This window comes from Neophocaena asiaeorientalis, unplaced genomic scaffold (genome assembly GCF_003031525.2).
Source record: "Neophocaena asiaeorientalis asiaeorientalis breed wild unplaced genomic scaffold, Neophocaena_asiaeorientalis_V1.1 scaffold317, whole genome shotgun sequence".
NCBI lineage: Eukaryota > Metazoa > Chordata > Mammalia > Artiodactyla > Phocoenidae > Neophocaena > Neophocaena asiaeorientalis.
The window spans coordinates 4,798,337-4,813,905 of NW_020173114.1; the positions used below are offsets into that span (position 1 = coordinate 4,798,337).

Here is a 15,569-nt window from a genome sequence, read left to right on the forward strand (position 1 = left end):
CCTTTTCTGAGGAACTGCAAAAACTTTTCCACAATGGCTGCACCATTTTACTTTCCCTGCAGCTATGGACAAGGGTTCCAATTTTCCCATATCCTTACCAACACTTGTTAGTGTGTGTATGTGTGTGTCTTAATAGCCATTCTAATAAGTGTGAAGAGGCACCTCATTGTGGTTCAGGTTTTACTTTTCTCACCAGCTACTAGAAACAAATTTGATATCCATCTTCAATAGATGTATATATTTTTAGTTTTAGCCCTAGTGGCTTTTTGTTTTTTGACTCACTTCTAAATATATACCAGAGATTCTCAACCAGGGGTGATTTTCATTCCAGTCCTCCCTACTTTTGGCAGCTAGAGACACAACTAACTGAAAGAGAGGGTGCTACTGGCATTTAGTGGGTAGAGCTCAGGAATGATGATAAACATCCTACAATGTACAGGACAGCCACTTGCAACAACTTGGCCCCAACTGTCAATAATGCCAAGGTAGGAAACCCTGGATTATAAATTACATTTTATACAATTGCATATATAATATATAATATATACAATGAACTACTGCTTCTGAATTAAATGATTATTAACACTGTGATGATGCAGAAGGCATAACTTTCTTTTTATAATTACCTACGTATATTCAAATTATATATTTAAATATATTTATTGAATTAGTTGCTAGTTAATTTAATAACCTAAAACACAATGTGAGATGAAAATATTGCCATTACTATTTTCAAAAAATTACCATGTTACTGAAGGAAATAACAAATCCAGGTATTAGGCCTTTCATTAAACTGAAAAATATATACTAGGCTCTCTGTCTGGCACTAGTTTACATAGGTGGAACAGGTGGATATGGTCCCTGTACCCACGGAGCACAAGCCTTACTCATGAATATCTGATGTTAGGCCACACATTTTTAAACAGTTTTTTTTTTTGATGCCTATCCCCTTTTAAGTTGAATAGTTTAAGGAAACAGAAATTCTTATAAAATGGAAAACTTTAATTGTTTAAAGCAAAGGCACAAGTAAACATTTCAGGTTATCATACAATGTTACAATAAGAAATTCCAACAGTAAAATGAAATACATTATAATTTTGCATCTCTATAGTATATCTAATGTATTATTCTATCCTCTCTTTGGAGTGAAAAGAAGGGGTAGGTAGATCAATGGATTGATGTAAAAAGTTGGATTATAAATAGCATTCACTCCATTTTTAATCAGAAAATTTAATCTCAGTAGAATGAATTAAATTAAAATTAATTTTAAAAACTTACTGTTTCATTAACGACAGAGCAGCAATAATTTTCAGGCTAAAGCTCATTGTTTTCACAAAGTAAATCACTGATTTCATGAAATGTTAGCTGTTGACACTTGGTACTTACACAAAAATCAAGCTGGTCATAAAAGGGCTTTACTAACACACGATTCATACACTCATTTTACTTTAAATCTGAAAATTATAGTGCACTATGTAAAGATAAAGAAGAACGAGGAACCAAATCATTTCTTATGATGTCAGAAATAAAATACTTTAAAAGGTCTAGACCTTGTTTTCAATCAAAGGCACTATCTGGAGAGTAACAAGCTGCATTACATTCCAGAGCTAAGAAAAAGTTGTTTTTTCCTTCCCCAAATAGCCAACCAGTTAGTTAGGACTTGATGTCTCAATTAGTCATCAAACATTGAATGCTTAATATCGATCAATAAAAAGGGTAGAAATTGTGTAAAGTTACATCTTTGACTTATTTTTCCAGGAAGAAAAAATTTACCACTAATTTTTTAAAAGGCTGTTGAAATATTTTCTTGATCTTTAAGGCCTCTGTTTCATCACCTCAACGCAATTTCCATTTTATTCAGGTGACCTGTAGCCTCTCTCAGCATTTCAACCCAGGATGGCAATGACACCAGAGAGTAACTATCCCAAGGGAGTAAGTTATCCTATTACATCCTAGAGGCCAGGAAGATTTTAAACCCTTCTAAGGAGTATTTGAATCAAAGATCTTGAATGAGAAGATTGTCGTTTCTAGTTTTTCATTATCCAAATTACAAGAGTCTCAACAGAGTAAGGTTTACTTACCATGATTCTTTTAACAACTCATTCCTAACCAGAAACAGTACTTAGGAAATTCTTTAAGAATATCTTTCAAAGTTTAGAATTGAAACATGGTTCTAGAAAGATGTTCTTACTTTTAAAGTCAAATTATAACACTGACTCAGTGAAGCATAAAGCATAAACCTAAAGGTCAATCAATGATGCATGCTTTCAAGAACAGTGCTAGGATTCTGGTATTCTTTCCTTTCTTTCTCCATTTCCAAAGGCACAGATACCCTTCCAAATTTGTCTATGGCTTCGAAGACTTTGTAATCTAAAATAGCTGGCACACTCTCCATGTTGAATAGTTATAAGTACAGGATCCACCAGGAAATTTTAGGTTTCCAAACCATTAGCTCAACAGCAAAAGCAAATGGTTCAGTCTTCTACTTGAGACAAACTGAAGAGGTAAACCTACATTTTAGAGTATCTAAATTAAGGTCTGCAAACTTTCTCTAAAGGGACAGATAATAGATATTTTAAGCTACTCAACTTTGCTACTGTGGCACAAAAGCAGCCACAGACAAAATGCAAGTGAATAAGCATGGGTATGCGCCAATAAAACTTAGACACTGAAATTTGAATGTCATGATTTTCATGTGACACAAAATATTATTATTTTGATTTTTTCCTCAACTCTTTAAAAAGGTAAAAATCATTCTTAGCTTGTGGGTCATGTGAAAACAGGATGTTGGCTGGAACTGGCTCATGGGCTGGATCATTCGGATTTCTTGATGTGGGGGGTCAAAGCAATCATGTGGCCATGAATCACCTCATTTCACTTGCGCATCAACAGCCTCTAGACTGACAGCAATGAACCCCAAGAGAGAATCTCAAAGGCACCAGTCAGACAATTCTAGGAGTAGTATCTATGTTCATGAGCTGCGTAAAGCTTATGAGTGTTGATACTTGCATATCTATACATATAGATACATATCTATATAATATATTCAGGAAACAATTTAAATCAAACTTATTTAAATCACATTAACTGTCAGAAAAGCAGGGAATTGAGAAATTCATTAGCTGAGCCTTTTCAAATGCTTTGGTGTCAGAGCAATTTGGATTAAAATCTTGGCTCTGATCACTTACTAACTTGTGACCACAGGTAAATTACTTAACCACTAGAATTTAGCCTGGAGCTATGGAGACAATAGGCATGTTTTCAATCTTGTTTCTCAAGCAAAACGGCTATAAAGGGTTTGCTGGGAAACTCTGGTCTACAATGCACCGTAAGCCTTAACTCCTTGGTTTAGACAGAAAACTATTTTTGTCTCTTCTGTTCCATTGTGTCATGTAATTTTTTTTTTCTCTGCATGCAACATATCGTGCAAAACTGTACCTCCATATTTATCGAATTCTACCTTCCTCTTATTCTTGAAGGTTATTTTTTTTTTTTCCGTAGGCTGCTGTTGAAAATGAGAGTAGAAAGCATCCAGTCAACACATTTTTGTAGTCTTTCCATAGTACAAGTGTAGTTTGGGTGTTTCCTCTAATTTATCAATGAGAGGTATTCAGTTTTCTAGGGAAAAAAAGTCTAGATAATAAAGAATTGGTAGGAAAGGATTCTTATGGCTTGCTTTATCTATAGATTAGTAACTAGAGAATCTGAAGATAATGTTCATAGATTATTTGCAGATACAATTGCTGTGTATTGTGGACCTCAGTCCATTGATTAAATTATATTAAGTAGAATATTAGCACTAAGTAATGTGTGCTATTACCTCTCTAATCATGAAAAATTTATTAGTTACATACATATGAAGTAAAAGATTTCATCAATAGTGTCTTTGAACAAGCATCAGTTATGAATCTGCTAGTGTTGAATGCTAAGCAAAATTCTAAAGCTATTAAAATATTAGTGTTTGGTTTTATTTTCAATTTTCTTTTAACCTTTTACAGAGGTCCTTTTATAATGCTGAAGGCAGTCATCTTGCAACAGATACATTCTCCACATAAAATGTTCAATGTTGCATGGTGCAGATTTATAAATATGTACAAAAACCCACTATATTTGTAGTTAACTTACTACTCTGACTGGTAGGCAACATACAGAAGCATCAGGTGCACATAAAAATCTGAAATTAAAACAAAATTTAGAATTCTCAAGACAGATAACCATTAATTTGTGTTTATAAAATTATGTGAAAAAAAGGCTTTGCGTTTGGGAATTTTCAATGACCCATTAATAAAGCAATAATTTTAGTTGAAAAAAAAAATTCCCCAAACACAAAAAAACCAAGATAAATCAGATGTATGTCTTGGTCAAATGTGTGTAGACAGCCACCCTGAAAACAAACTGATAAACATAAATATACAATTTGTTCACTGAGCATAAAATATTGCACAAGAACAGTTTTGTCTGAAGAAAATTCAATTTTCCACAGTTCTGAACTTCAAAATGGTTCCCACATATAGATATAATTGCATTTTCTAAACAAGAAACATTAATATTTAGTAATACTGCTAGAACCTTATTTTTCCCATTAACCATATTCCACTCTACTTTATAGCAATGGTAAGTCAGTGGTGAAGATTTGGCAAAGATAAAAAGGCAGTTAAGATTGTAAAATATATATATTTATATATATATACATATGAAACAGATGTGTTCCAAAAACCCTTAGTCATGATAACTGATCCCTTAAAAAAATCCACAGTCTAGGTCACAGTGATGGTCAGACAGTGGTTGAGTACGACTCGCTTCTCAGGGGCCGCTCCTTTTGAACCACTTCACTGCTCTCTCTGGTCTTCAGCGCACTGTCTTCTGCTTCGCTTTCACTACCATCTGCCACAGTAGGGTCCAAAGACATCAGGCCAGATTTTCTGTGCAAAGGAAAACCAATGCCACTTTCCTGTAAGGAATTACCTATGAACTCTTCATCAGAGGAATGGAATGATTCATCATCTCCTATTAAATGGCTGACGATGTGGATTCCATCAAAAGGGGGTTGGCCGGAGAAGCCCTGCTGGCCTTTTAGGCACCTGAGCTGTTGAAACAAAATCCAAGTTAATATACTCAACTTGGGGAAATATACACACTCCAAGAAAGCAAACATTTCATGTTTAAGTAAGAAGATACCCTGATCTTTTTCCATTTATGGATATAAATAGTAACTACCAATTTTTTAGTGACTCTCACCTGTTATGCAATGAGCAGATAACTTATTTTAATTGAATCACCACAACAGTCCTGTGTGGTTGATTTTATTATCTTCATTTTAGACATTAGGAAATAGAGACTCAAGTAGTGTAGCTTGCTGAGGACACATAGCTAATACCCAAGTTTAGATTCAAACGGAACCTTTGTTATACTAGAGGTAACATGAACTCCATGTGCCCATCACTTAATTTCAACATCTAACACATCATGGACAATCTTGTTACAATATGCCTCTCTTGTTCCTGGATTATTTTGAGGTAAATCCCAGCCATCCTATCAGTTCACCTGCAAATATTTCAATGTACATCTGTAGAAGATATGGACTTAATAAAGACAATACTCTGAACTATCACACACACTGTCTTAGAGCATGTCTCCATAATTTTGTGAATGATGATAATGGTTTACAAATCAATAAAATTTGCTAGGAGTCTCCATCCTGTTACAATATCCTAAAGACCACCATACCACTATCACTCAATTAGGGCAGAAATGCTTCTTCCCACTATTGATATGTCCTTCTGTGTAGAGGGAAGGCCAGGGATGTATAACATTTTTGCCTTCTCTCCCCTATTCCTCCCAGGGAGAAGGAGTGACTTCTTTCACCAGGGGTAGGGAAGAGGAATGGCACATATTGCTCAGCTCTTTTCCCTCTCTTTCCATCTTTGGGAACCAGGTTCTGTTTCTCTATCCCTGGAATTTTATAGGGCCATACCCTTGTGTGGGAAGGGCTATGCAGATCAAATGCCACCTATTACTCGGGGTGGGGGGGCAAGTCTGACAAATTCTAGAGTTCAGTATTGAAAAACCCATTGTTGCACACATCAAAACTACATTCTCCCAAACCAGTTTTATCAGTATTAAGGGTGATTTCTTTTCATCATCTGCCACTTCTTTGCCTAAATTCCCACAAATTCCCAAACCCACCACCATAGATACTACCACATCCACTATCATATAATTAAGACATCAGCTTCTCCTCAAGGGCTTATGTTTTAAATATAAAATTTAATTTTGATATCACCTGTTTAATTTCTCTCATACACCATGAATTTTCTCCTACGATAAAGTAGAAGAGTTAAAAAAAAAATCCAAAACAATAAAAACCATTAACTATCAAAATCTACCTTTATTATCAAGAATTTGCTAAAAATATACTCCATGTCTCTTGTCCTTATCATTACTATCAACCTGCAATTTTGTTTCTCCAGGACAAATTCCTGGTCACTATCTTTCGAATCTTGAGATAAAGACAATGTGAAATATTCAGGAAATATTACAAACACTTTCAAAACTAACGGTTCTGAGAGTAAAGACATTACAGCTTTGCCATAACACCTCCTAGCTTTCCTGATAGACTTCCAGGAAGAAGTGAAGAAACCCTAGTACTTCCCTGTTGGTACGTGACAATGGGAAACAAGAGGGATGCTAGGACTCAACGCAATGATGTCTGCCTCAGGTAAACCTTCAGCCACTAGGAAATTCCTGTGCCCTAGGCTAAGAGAACATCATAGTGAGGTACAATGTAACTTAAGTAAAACCTTCCTCTTTGGCATAGCAGAAGGGATACAAACTTGGATATAAACTTGGAGTTGAATCTTTAGGGAAAGGGCACAGAGCACCACAAAGACCTCTCCGTGGTTGTGATACACACTGCATTACTACAACTGCCACACTCTGATGCAACATCCTATCACCATATTGCAACACATGATTTAAAGCTCCAAGTGTAAAATTAAGTCAGTTGATTTCTTCCTTTTTCTTGTCCCCAAACCCTTTTTGAAGAAATAATATAGAGCACGTGTCTTCCTTCTTCCTGGCTATAAAGGAGGAGTATGGCAGAGGAACCACAACTTCCCAATTGTTTGGAAAGCTATAGCTTTTCTTTGCTCTACCAAAATTTATTGCAATTAAAACATTGTACCCTCATAACAAATGTAATAATCGACCTCAAATATTATATAAAGTGGATTACAGATTGAAGGGTCATTTATTCAATGTCAAAGGAGATGCAATTATTGCTTCTTTGAGAACTGCTAATGTAGAACAGCGAAGACATCGAGAAATTTTTTGGTGGAAAGAAGAAAACTGTGAAGGTAAGGGACGGTAAAACTGAAGCTATATCCTAGTTATCCCCTGGACCTAGGAGTGTGCATACTGGTTCTGAAAGGGAAGAGGCCTGTGGTAGGCCCTGAAGGTAGACATCTGGGCAAGGAATTCCAGGGTACTGAGTACGTAGAGTATGGTCTCAGAGGGGTTAGACTTCAGGTGCGGATGTCCTCTGGGAGGGCATCCTGTGAAAAGGGGTTTGGCTGGGAGAGGACCAGAGCTGGGCCCTCTAAAGTGCTGTCTTGGTTGCCTGCATCTAAGAGCTGTACTGCTTACCCTTATTACTAGACTCTTGGGAACTAATTATATTTAAACAACAACAGAGACTTCCCTGGTGGTCCAGTGGTTAAGACGCTGTGCTTCCACTGCAGGGGGCATGGGTTTGATCCCTGGTCGGGGGGGAACTAGGATCCCGCATGCCGCATGGTGTGGCCAAATAAAAAGAAAGAAAGAAAAAAGAAAGAAAACAACAACAACAAAAAGCAGACAAGTAACCTTAACCCAACCCCCCTAGAAAAACTTTCAGGGATATTACCAATAACAAACTTAGATTAACATATCTCCAAACATGGCCCACTGATCATTAGCATTAGGATAACCAAGTATGCCTATTAAAAATGTAGAATCGCTCCCCAGATTTAAGGATCCCAAATATGGGGAGTAAAACCCCAGAAACTATATTTTTTACAAGCATCTCAGGAGATTTTGATGTATTCAGAGAATCACTGTGGCAGATCCTATGTTCAAACCAAATGGGGCTGACTCAGAAAGGAGTTGATTTACCTGAAATGCAACTATCAATTATGCAGGACAAAAGTGCTCCTGAACTATGAACATCTACCTGTTTGTGTCTGGTATACACAAATGGACACCATCTTTCAGCAGTACAACCAGGCTGTACTGGGCCAATTCTACTACCTGGTGGTTGAAACAAGGAGCGGTCTGTTGAAACCTCTTTTCCTGAAACTTTCTTCTGGTCTAAGGGTAGAGTCTACAAATGTGTATGTTCAAAAAAGCTGAGTAATTTTGATGTACATCCTAGGATAAGGACCACTCTTTAGGCAATGTTTTTTTGTTTGGTTTTGTTTGACATCTTTTTTGGGTCAATCACAGGATAAAGAATCTGACAAAAGCTACTGCCTTTTGTCTTGAAAAGTATACATACATACTAGATGGAGCATACCCTTTTGAGGCTCACTGTCTTTCTAATTTTAGGTTAAAGACTATAGGAATATCTTCGTGACACTGGGAACAGCAATGACAAAAACTTCAATTGTGAAATACACTCATATCATGGAAAAGAAAAAAATGTATTATTTTTCTGGGTGAAATTAGACATAGGTTTGAAAGTCAATGAATGTGCCTAGAAGTACTTTTGAGATTCACCAAGGAAAAAGAGGCACCAGGAGTCTCTGAATTGTATGTAAAGGGATTCAGGAATCTCTGGATTCCCCAAAGAAGAATCTCAGCAGGACCATCCTACAATGACGGTCATAGTCAATGAATCCTACCCAGGCATTCAGAACTTCCTGTCAGATTTTTAAGTTCTTTAGTCTTTTTTATTTTTTTTATTTTTGGCTGCGTTGGGTCTTCGTTGCTGCGCGCCGGCTTTCTCTAGCTGTGGTGAGCGGGGGCTACTCTTCGTTGTGGTGCGCGGGCTTCTCATTTCAGTGGCTTCCCTTGTTGCGGAGCATGGGCTCCAGGCACGTGGGCTCAGTAGTTGTGGCCCATGGGCTCTAGAGCACAGGCTCAGTAGTCGTGGCACACGGGCTTAGTTGCTCCGCGGCATGTGGGATCTTCCGGGGCCAGGGCTCGAACCCCTGTACCCTGCATCGGCAGGCAGATTCTTAACCACTGTGCCACCAAGGAAGTCCTTAAGTTCTTTAGTCTTAAAGTTTGAGTAGAGAGTAAAGTATTATCAGACATTTGAGGAAAGCATCTAAGAGAAACCAGAAAAAAAGAAACTAGAAGTTAACAGACTATCTGTGGAGAAGAAAACTTGATGCTGCATCCATGTAAAAAAAAAAAAAAAAAGTGATATTCTAAAAAAGGGTCTTAGATATAAATTTCTCTGACCTGAAAGACATGTGCTTTGAAATTGAAAAAGCTGTCAAGTGCCCAGGACAATGGATAAAAGTAGACCTATACTACAGTACATCACAATGAAATTTCAGGACACTGGGAACAAAGAAAAGATAAAGTAGCCAGCCCAAAACAACAAGTTTTACATAAAAGATTAAGAATCAGAATGGTATCAGACAATTACAGCAATGCCTTCAAAATTCTGACAAAAACATTTCTAACCTATATTTTAAAAAGTTGTAATCACCTTAAAATTTTTTTTTATACCCATACAAACTATCAATTAAATGTGAGGCTAAAAAATGAGTTAAAAGCTTAAAGGACTTGAACCGGAATCAGATAAATCCTTTTTATAGTTTATCTTCCATCGTTTTTCTCCCCCTCCCCCACACCAAAAGGTAGGTGATATGCTCCACCAAAATGAAGTACACCAAGAAAGACATCCTTTTGTTTTTGATCCAGGAAAAAGGAAGTCTAATACAAAAGTGAGGCAAAAGGAATTCCTAGAATAAAAAAAGCTCCCAAGATAACATCTGTGCAGGAGGCCTCCAGGCAGTCAGACCTCTTTGAAGAAGAACAGCAGGCCAGAGGAAAGATTTCTTCAAGAAGGTGAAATTAGTAGTACACGTAAATTGTTCGAAAAGAAAAGATTAACACATAACAGGAGATTTACACTGTATTAGAGGAGAGTTACGCATAAGAGACCACACCAAGAAAATGAAAAAACTAAGACAATCATTTGAATAAATGTACGCAGATAAAATGATCACAATAAGACACTATTTCCATACAATTGAATGCTATTTGGCAATAAAAAGGAATGAAGTAGTGATATATGAACGAACCTCAAAAACATTAAGCTGAGTCAAAGAAGCCAAATATAAAAGACGACATATTGCATGATTCCATTTATATGAAATGTCCAGAACAGGCAAGTCTACAGAGACAGAAAGTAGATTAGTGGCTGCCTGCGACTAGGGAAGTGGGGGGAGGACAAAGGGAATGGCTGAAAATGGACATGAGGTTTCTTTCTGGGGTGATAGAAATATTCCAAAATTAGACTGTGGTTATGGTCACACAACTCTATAAATATACTAAGAGCTACTGAATTTTTCACTTAAAATGGAAGAACTTTATGATATGTAAATTATATCTCAATAAACCTGCTTAAAATAACTAGAGCCAGAAAAACAAACTCTCCCCAAAACATTATTTTTCAAACTTCCCTGATAAGACCATCTTGGAAATTTGTTAAAAATAAGATTTTCCAGGCCTGTCTTTGGTCTACACTCTAGAGGAGAGGCCTCTAGGGAAACAACTCAGGAGCTTTAACACACACACACACACACACACACACACACACACACACACACACACACACACACACACACAAAACACACACACACACACACGAAATGTACCTTTCTTAGGAGTGGACCCCTTCCAAATCTTTGAGTAGGGTCCTGGTTTCTCTCCAAATGACTGAGCCTGTACCAGTAATTCTTTCTGGTTAGAAAATATCGCATGGTGTCACACACATTGGAAAGGTCCCATTAAAGAGATGAAGCGTGTACTAAAAGTATGGAGGCAAGAGAGAGGTCTGAAGAACTGTTAAACAGTTTAATATTAGGCTGCTAGGGGTGTTGGGCAGTGCAAATTGCTAAGTCAAAGAAGTCAATCTGAAAAGGCTAAATACTGTATGATTTCACCCATATAACATTTTGGAAAAGGCAAAATGATGGAGACAGTAAGTAGACCAGTGGTTGCTAGAGGTTCAAAGAGAGAGAAGAAAGAATAAATAGGTAGAGCACAAGAGATTGTTTGGCAGTGCAACGCTTCTGTATGATACTGTAATGGTAGATACAAGTCATCATACATTTGTAAAAACCCACAGAACGTATTGTACAACACAAAGAGTGCATCCTAAATAAGGACTTTGGTTAATAATATATCATATATTAGCTTATGTATGACACTAACACAAGATGTGCATAGGGGAAACTGTGGAAAGGCATTGAGGGGGTGTACCTGTGCATTTTCTGATCAATTTTTCTGTAAGCCTAAGACTGTTCCCCAGAATAAATCTATCAATTAAAAAAAATGAGATGTTCTGTGGTATTCTTCTATGACCACAATGCTATAATATCAAAACTGCTTGAGAAAATTTTGAGAGTATGTTTGTTTCAAGGTAATGTTTAGGCTCGTGTTCTTTAACAAGATAAAACACAGTAAAAAGCACACAGATTTTAAGTGTACAGGCTGATAAACTTTTACTTATGTATATGCCCATGTAACTACCATCTGGATCAAGATACAGAATGCTTCCAACACCCCAGGAGGCTTCCTTGTATCCCTTCTTCTCTGAGTGATAACCCTACATTCCCTCAAAGGCAGCCACTACTCTGACATCTATCACCATAAAATAGTATTGCCTGTTCTCAGACTTAATATAAAGAAACATGTGGTATGTACTCATTTGTGTCTGGCCCCTGTTACTCGACATTATGTTTGTGAGATTCATCTATGTTGGCATGTATAGCAGCTGTTCACTCTTTTTCAGTGCCATGTTGTATTCCACTATGTGAACATATCAAAATTTAACTATCCATTATAATGTTAAAGGCTTTCTGGGTTGTCTCCAGCCTACTGCATATAAGGCTGCTAGAAACATTCTTAAATATTTTTTTTTGGTGAATATAAGCACTCATTTCTCTTGAATATAATTGCTGGGTCATTGTGTTAAGCTCTAGTAAACTGCCAAGCCATTTTCCAAAGTGCTGTAACATAAGCTCTTTAATTTTTGCAAGAAAACTTTTGCCTTACCTTCTGCCAGGTTGGTCATTAAAGCAAATTAATGGTCTCTTAACGGATCATACTGATTAAATTCATTCCAGGTTCTTATTAGAAAATACAACACTGAATTTTCAGCTATCCAATCACATTAGCGAAGACATGGAATGTAAACTGGTGGTAGAAGTGTAAATCGGTAAAAGCACTTTTGAACATGGCTTGGCAGTATTTACTAAAGTTGACCATCTATCTACATACCCTACACCTAAAATAATCACAGGCTACAGTTTGCTTGGGACAAGCTATTTTCATTCTCAAAAGTAGCCTGGTTTCAACGATAAATAATAAGTCACCCAGCAATTCCAATCTTAAGTATATGAACAATAGAAATAAGTATAATACACTAAAAAAATTTATAACAGGGTTCATAGCAATTTTATTCATAATAACCCCAAATGGAAATAACAGTAGAATGAGTAAATAAGTTATGGTATAGTCATATAATTGACACAATAGAGTAACAAAAATGAATGAACAATTACTGCTACATGGAACAACATAAATCTCACAGTACTGAGCAAAGGAAGCCAAACACAAAATAATTCATTCTGTATGATTTCATTAGTATAAGGTTAAAAACTAGGCAGTGAGTGGAAGAGTGACAAGGAGACGTTTGAAATGCAAGGTTCTAGTTCTTGACCTTGGTGGAAGGTTAAATGGGCATGTTCATTTTTGTGATAATTCATCAAGCTGGACACTTAGGATTTATGCATTTTTCTGTATATATCTTACACTTAAATTAAAATGTCTATTATTAAATAAAAGTCCAAGAACTAATTATTTTAACTGTTAGATTGAATCATATGATATTGCCATTTTTGTAAGTGAAAGTCAAGTATCAGCAATTTCATTTGGCTTAATTAACCTAATTTTTGGTTATTTTTGTATTATATGTATTCATGCAAACTGCCTCAAAATCTTTAGGGAACAAGGAGGGGTATAAATCTAAAAACAAACATTATCCACCATGCATATTAAGTTTCTTAGTTTCAATTATTTGTTTAGTTGTATCCCAAGACTAGGTGATCAATAAAGCCTCTCAAATATGCTTCCAAATTTATTTGTAGCTTGACCATTTTGATAATAAATTAGTTACATTCACCAGAACAAAACCCCCAAATAATCCTATAACAAAAAAATCAAAATTGCTTTTATTTTTGAAAGTATATTTTTGTTTTCCAGTATTATTTTGATATTAATACTTTAAAATATTAGCATTTTTACAAACCATTTTTATAACATTTTAAATAAATCAACAGGCCGAAGTATATTCACACACACCTTAATATTGTAGTGACTCACACACACATGTATATTTGACTTTTTATTATTATTACTATTATTATTATTATTGGCTGTGCTGCACAGGCATGACGGATCTTAGTTCCCTGACCAGGAATCCAACCCTCACCCCGTCTAGTAGAAGCATGGAGTCTTTACCACTGGGCCGCCAGGGAAGTCCCTGAGTTTATATTAATAGATAGGTTTTTTCCAAATGATATGATTTAACACTGGAATTAAATATTTAAAATCAGTACTGTCTGGAAAAATATGGAATGGTTGGTTGCTGTACATATATTTTACCTCTTGTTAGCTCCTGATGATGGGGATTATTTCTTAATCATTTTTGTATCCTAGAACTTAGCATTCTGACTTGACCAGAGTAGGCACCTAAGAATGTTGAAGAACTACACTGAAAAGACAGCAGGATTCTTGAAAAAACCCTGGGGTACTGATTATTCATCCTGTCCTTTTAAATGCTGAATGAGAATACTAATAAGCAGACAGATAAAAGTGCTAATATACAAAATCCAAATAATGTACTGTTTCTTACCTGATGTGGATTGCTTCATCATGTTATGCATTAAGAGACAGAGTAAAAAAAAAGTAAAAACATGTAGAATTTATTTAAATAATGCTTAAGACATTCCGATATACTCATTACAACTTAAAAAGTTAACAAAATCTTAACCTCTCACTATCAACAAAGAGTTTGGACTTAAGGATTTCTCTGCATGTATTAAGCAATGCTGACCCAAGAAAGTATTTAGTAATTAGAAAAGGAAAGTGATAAGCTAAGATATTATACAACTTATAAAGAATAAAGCACAAAATGCACTATAGGTAATAAGAAAACAGGAAACTGTCATGTTCATAGTCTGATGAACGTAGGTTTTGACAGGAAACAGCAGAGTTTCTAACTGTATGACAGTAAAAGTACAAACACTAAAAAAGAGTATTAAAAACTATTACAGTTGTTTCACAGAAAAGTTATATTAAAATTTTAAAGCAGGGAAAACCTGCAGGGGTGAATATTCTGAAGCCCCAAGGGACTTCATAATCATTAAGGATATAGAAGTATTTTCTGTAATTTTTCCTTAGTCTACTTCATTCGCTAAACAACTAAAGGTTAAGATAGAAGTTTCTTTTGTAAAACAGAGAAGTGTGATAGTTTTAGAGACATACAGCTTTTAAATATAACTTCTTAAGAAATAACAGGAAAATCTGTCCTAAGAAAACTTGATCATTTGGGCTAGTGACCATGTAAACAGAGGACACAACATGTTCTCTATGTGTTTCCTTTCTTTCTGCACATTATAGAACAGTGATAACTTGAAAAATGTTAGAGTTGATTTTATAGTTGATTTTAAAGAGACACAACAGGTTATTCTTCCTCCATTTTCAACATGTAGAGGTAACAGAATTAATAATGAACCCTTATATTTATATGATGCTTTACAGTTAAAACTGCTTCCATGTATATTATTTCAAGTTAAAAATTTTTCCCAGTGTGTATGCTTGGAGGTTGAATTGTGCAGGCAACTACTACTTTCTGAGATTCAGAAGAATAAGAAGGACTGCACTGAGTATTTTGAAAGACAATCAATCCACAACAAAGTGGAAAAAAGTCATCCACACACCAAAAAAACCCCTAACCAAATGAACTTTGATCGCTACTAGACAGGGTTTAAACCATTGAAGTGAGTCATGTGATACCAAGTGAACTGCAAAACAGTTGCAGTAAGTTTCCAAGACTGAGTCATATCAGATTATAAAAGCTCCTATTTGTACATTTGGGTTTGTATAATCAATCTTTGTAAAACACAGAGCTATAGCTTTTAAAGTTAAACGTAACATTTCTATAAGTGATGTATAATATATACATATATATATGGGCAGATGTACATAAAGTCCAATAACATAGATTTGTGTTTCTAAGTTATAAAGGCTTTACTCTTTTTTCCCAAAGTTTAATCAGTGATTTTGTT

The 15,569-nt window shown here is 35.7% G+C and overlaps 1 protein-coding gene across 3 annotated transcripts in view; it reads right to left on the reverse strand.

Annotated features, from left to right (window-relative positions):
- Positions 1 to 981: 981 nt before the first annotated feature.
- The window catches only part of EVI5 (ecotropic viral integration site 5), a 206,187-nt gene continuing 191,599 nt past the window's right edge, over positions 982 to 15,569 (reverse strand). For all 3 annotated transcript variants that reach the window (XM_024743628.1, XM_024743627.1, XM_024743626.1), the window contains one exon: positions 982 to 5,086. In XM_024743628.1, coding sequence (XP_024599396.1) covers positions 4,775 to 5,086 — 312 coding nt within the window. In that variant the 3' untranslated portion in view covers positions 982 to 4,774. The remainder of the gene's footprint in view (positions 5,087 to 15,569) is intronic.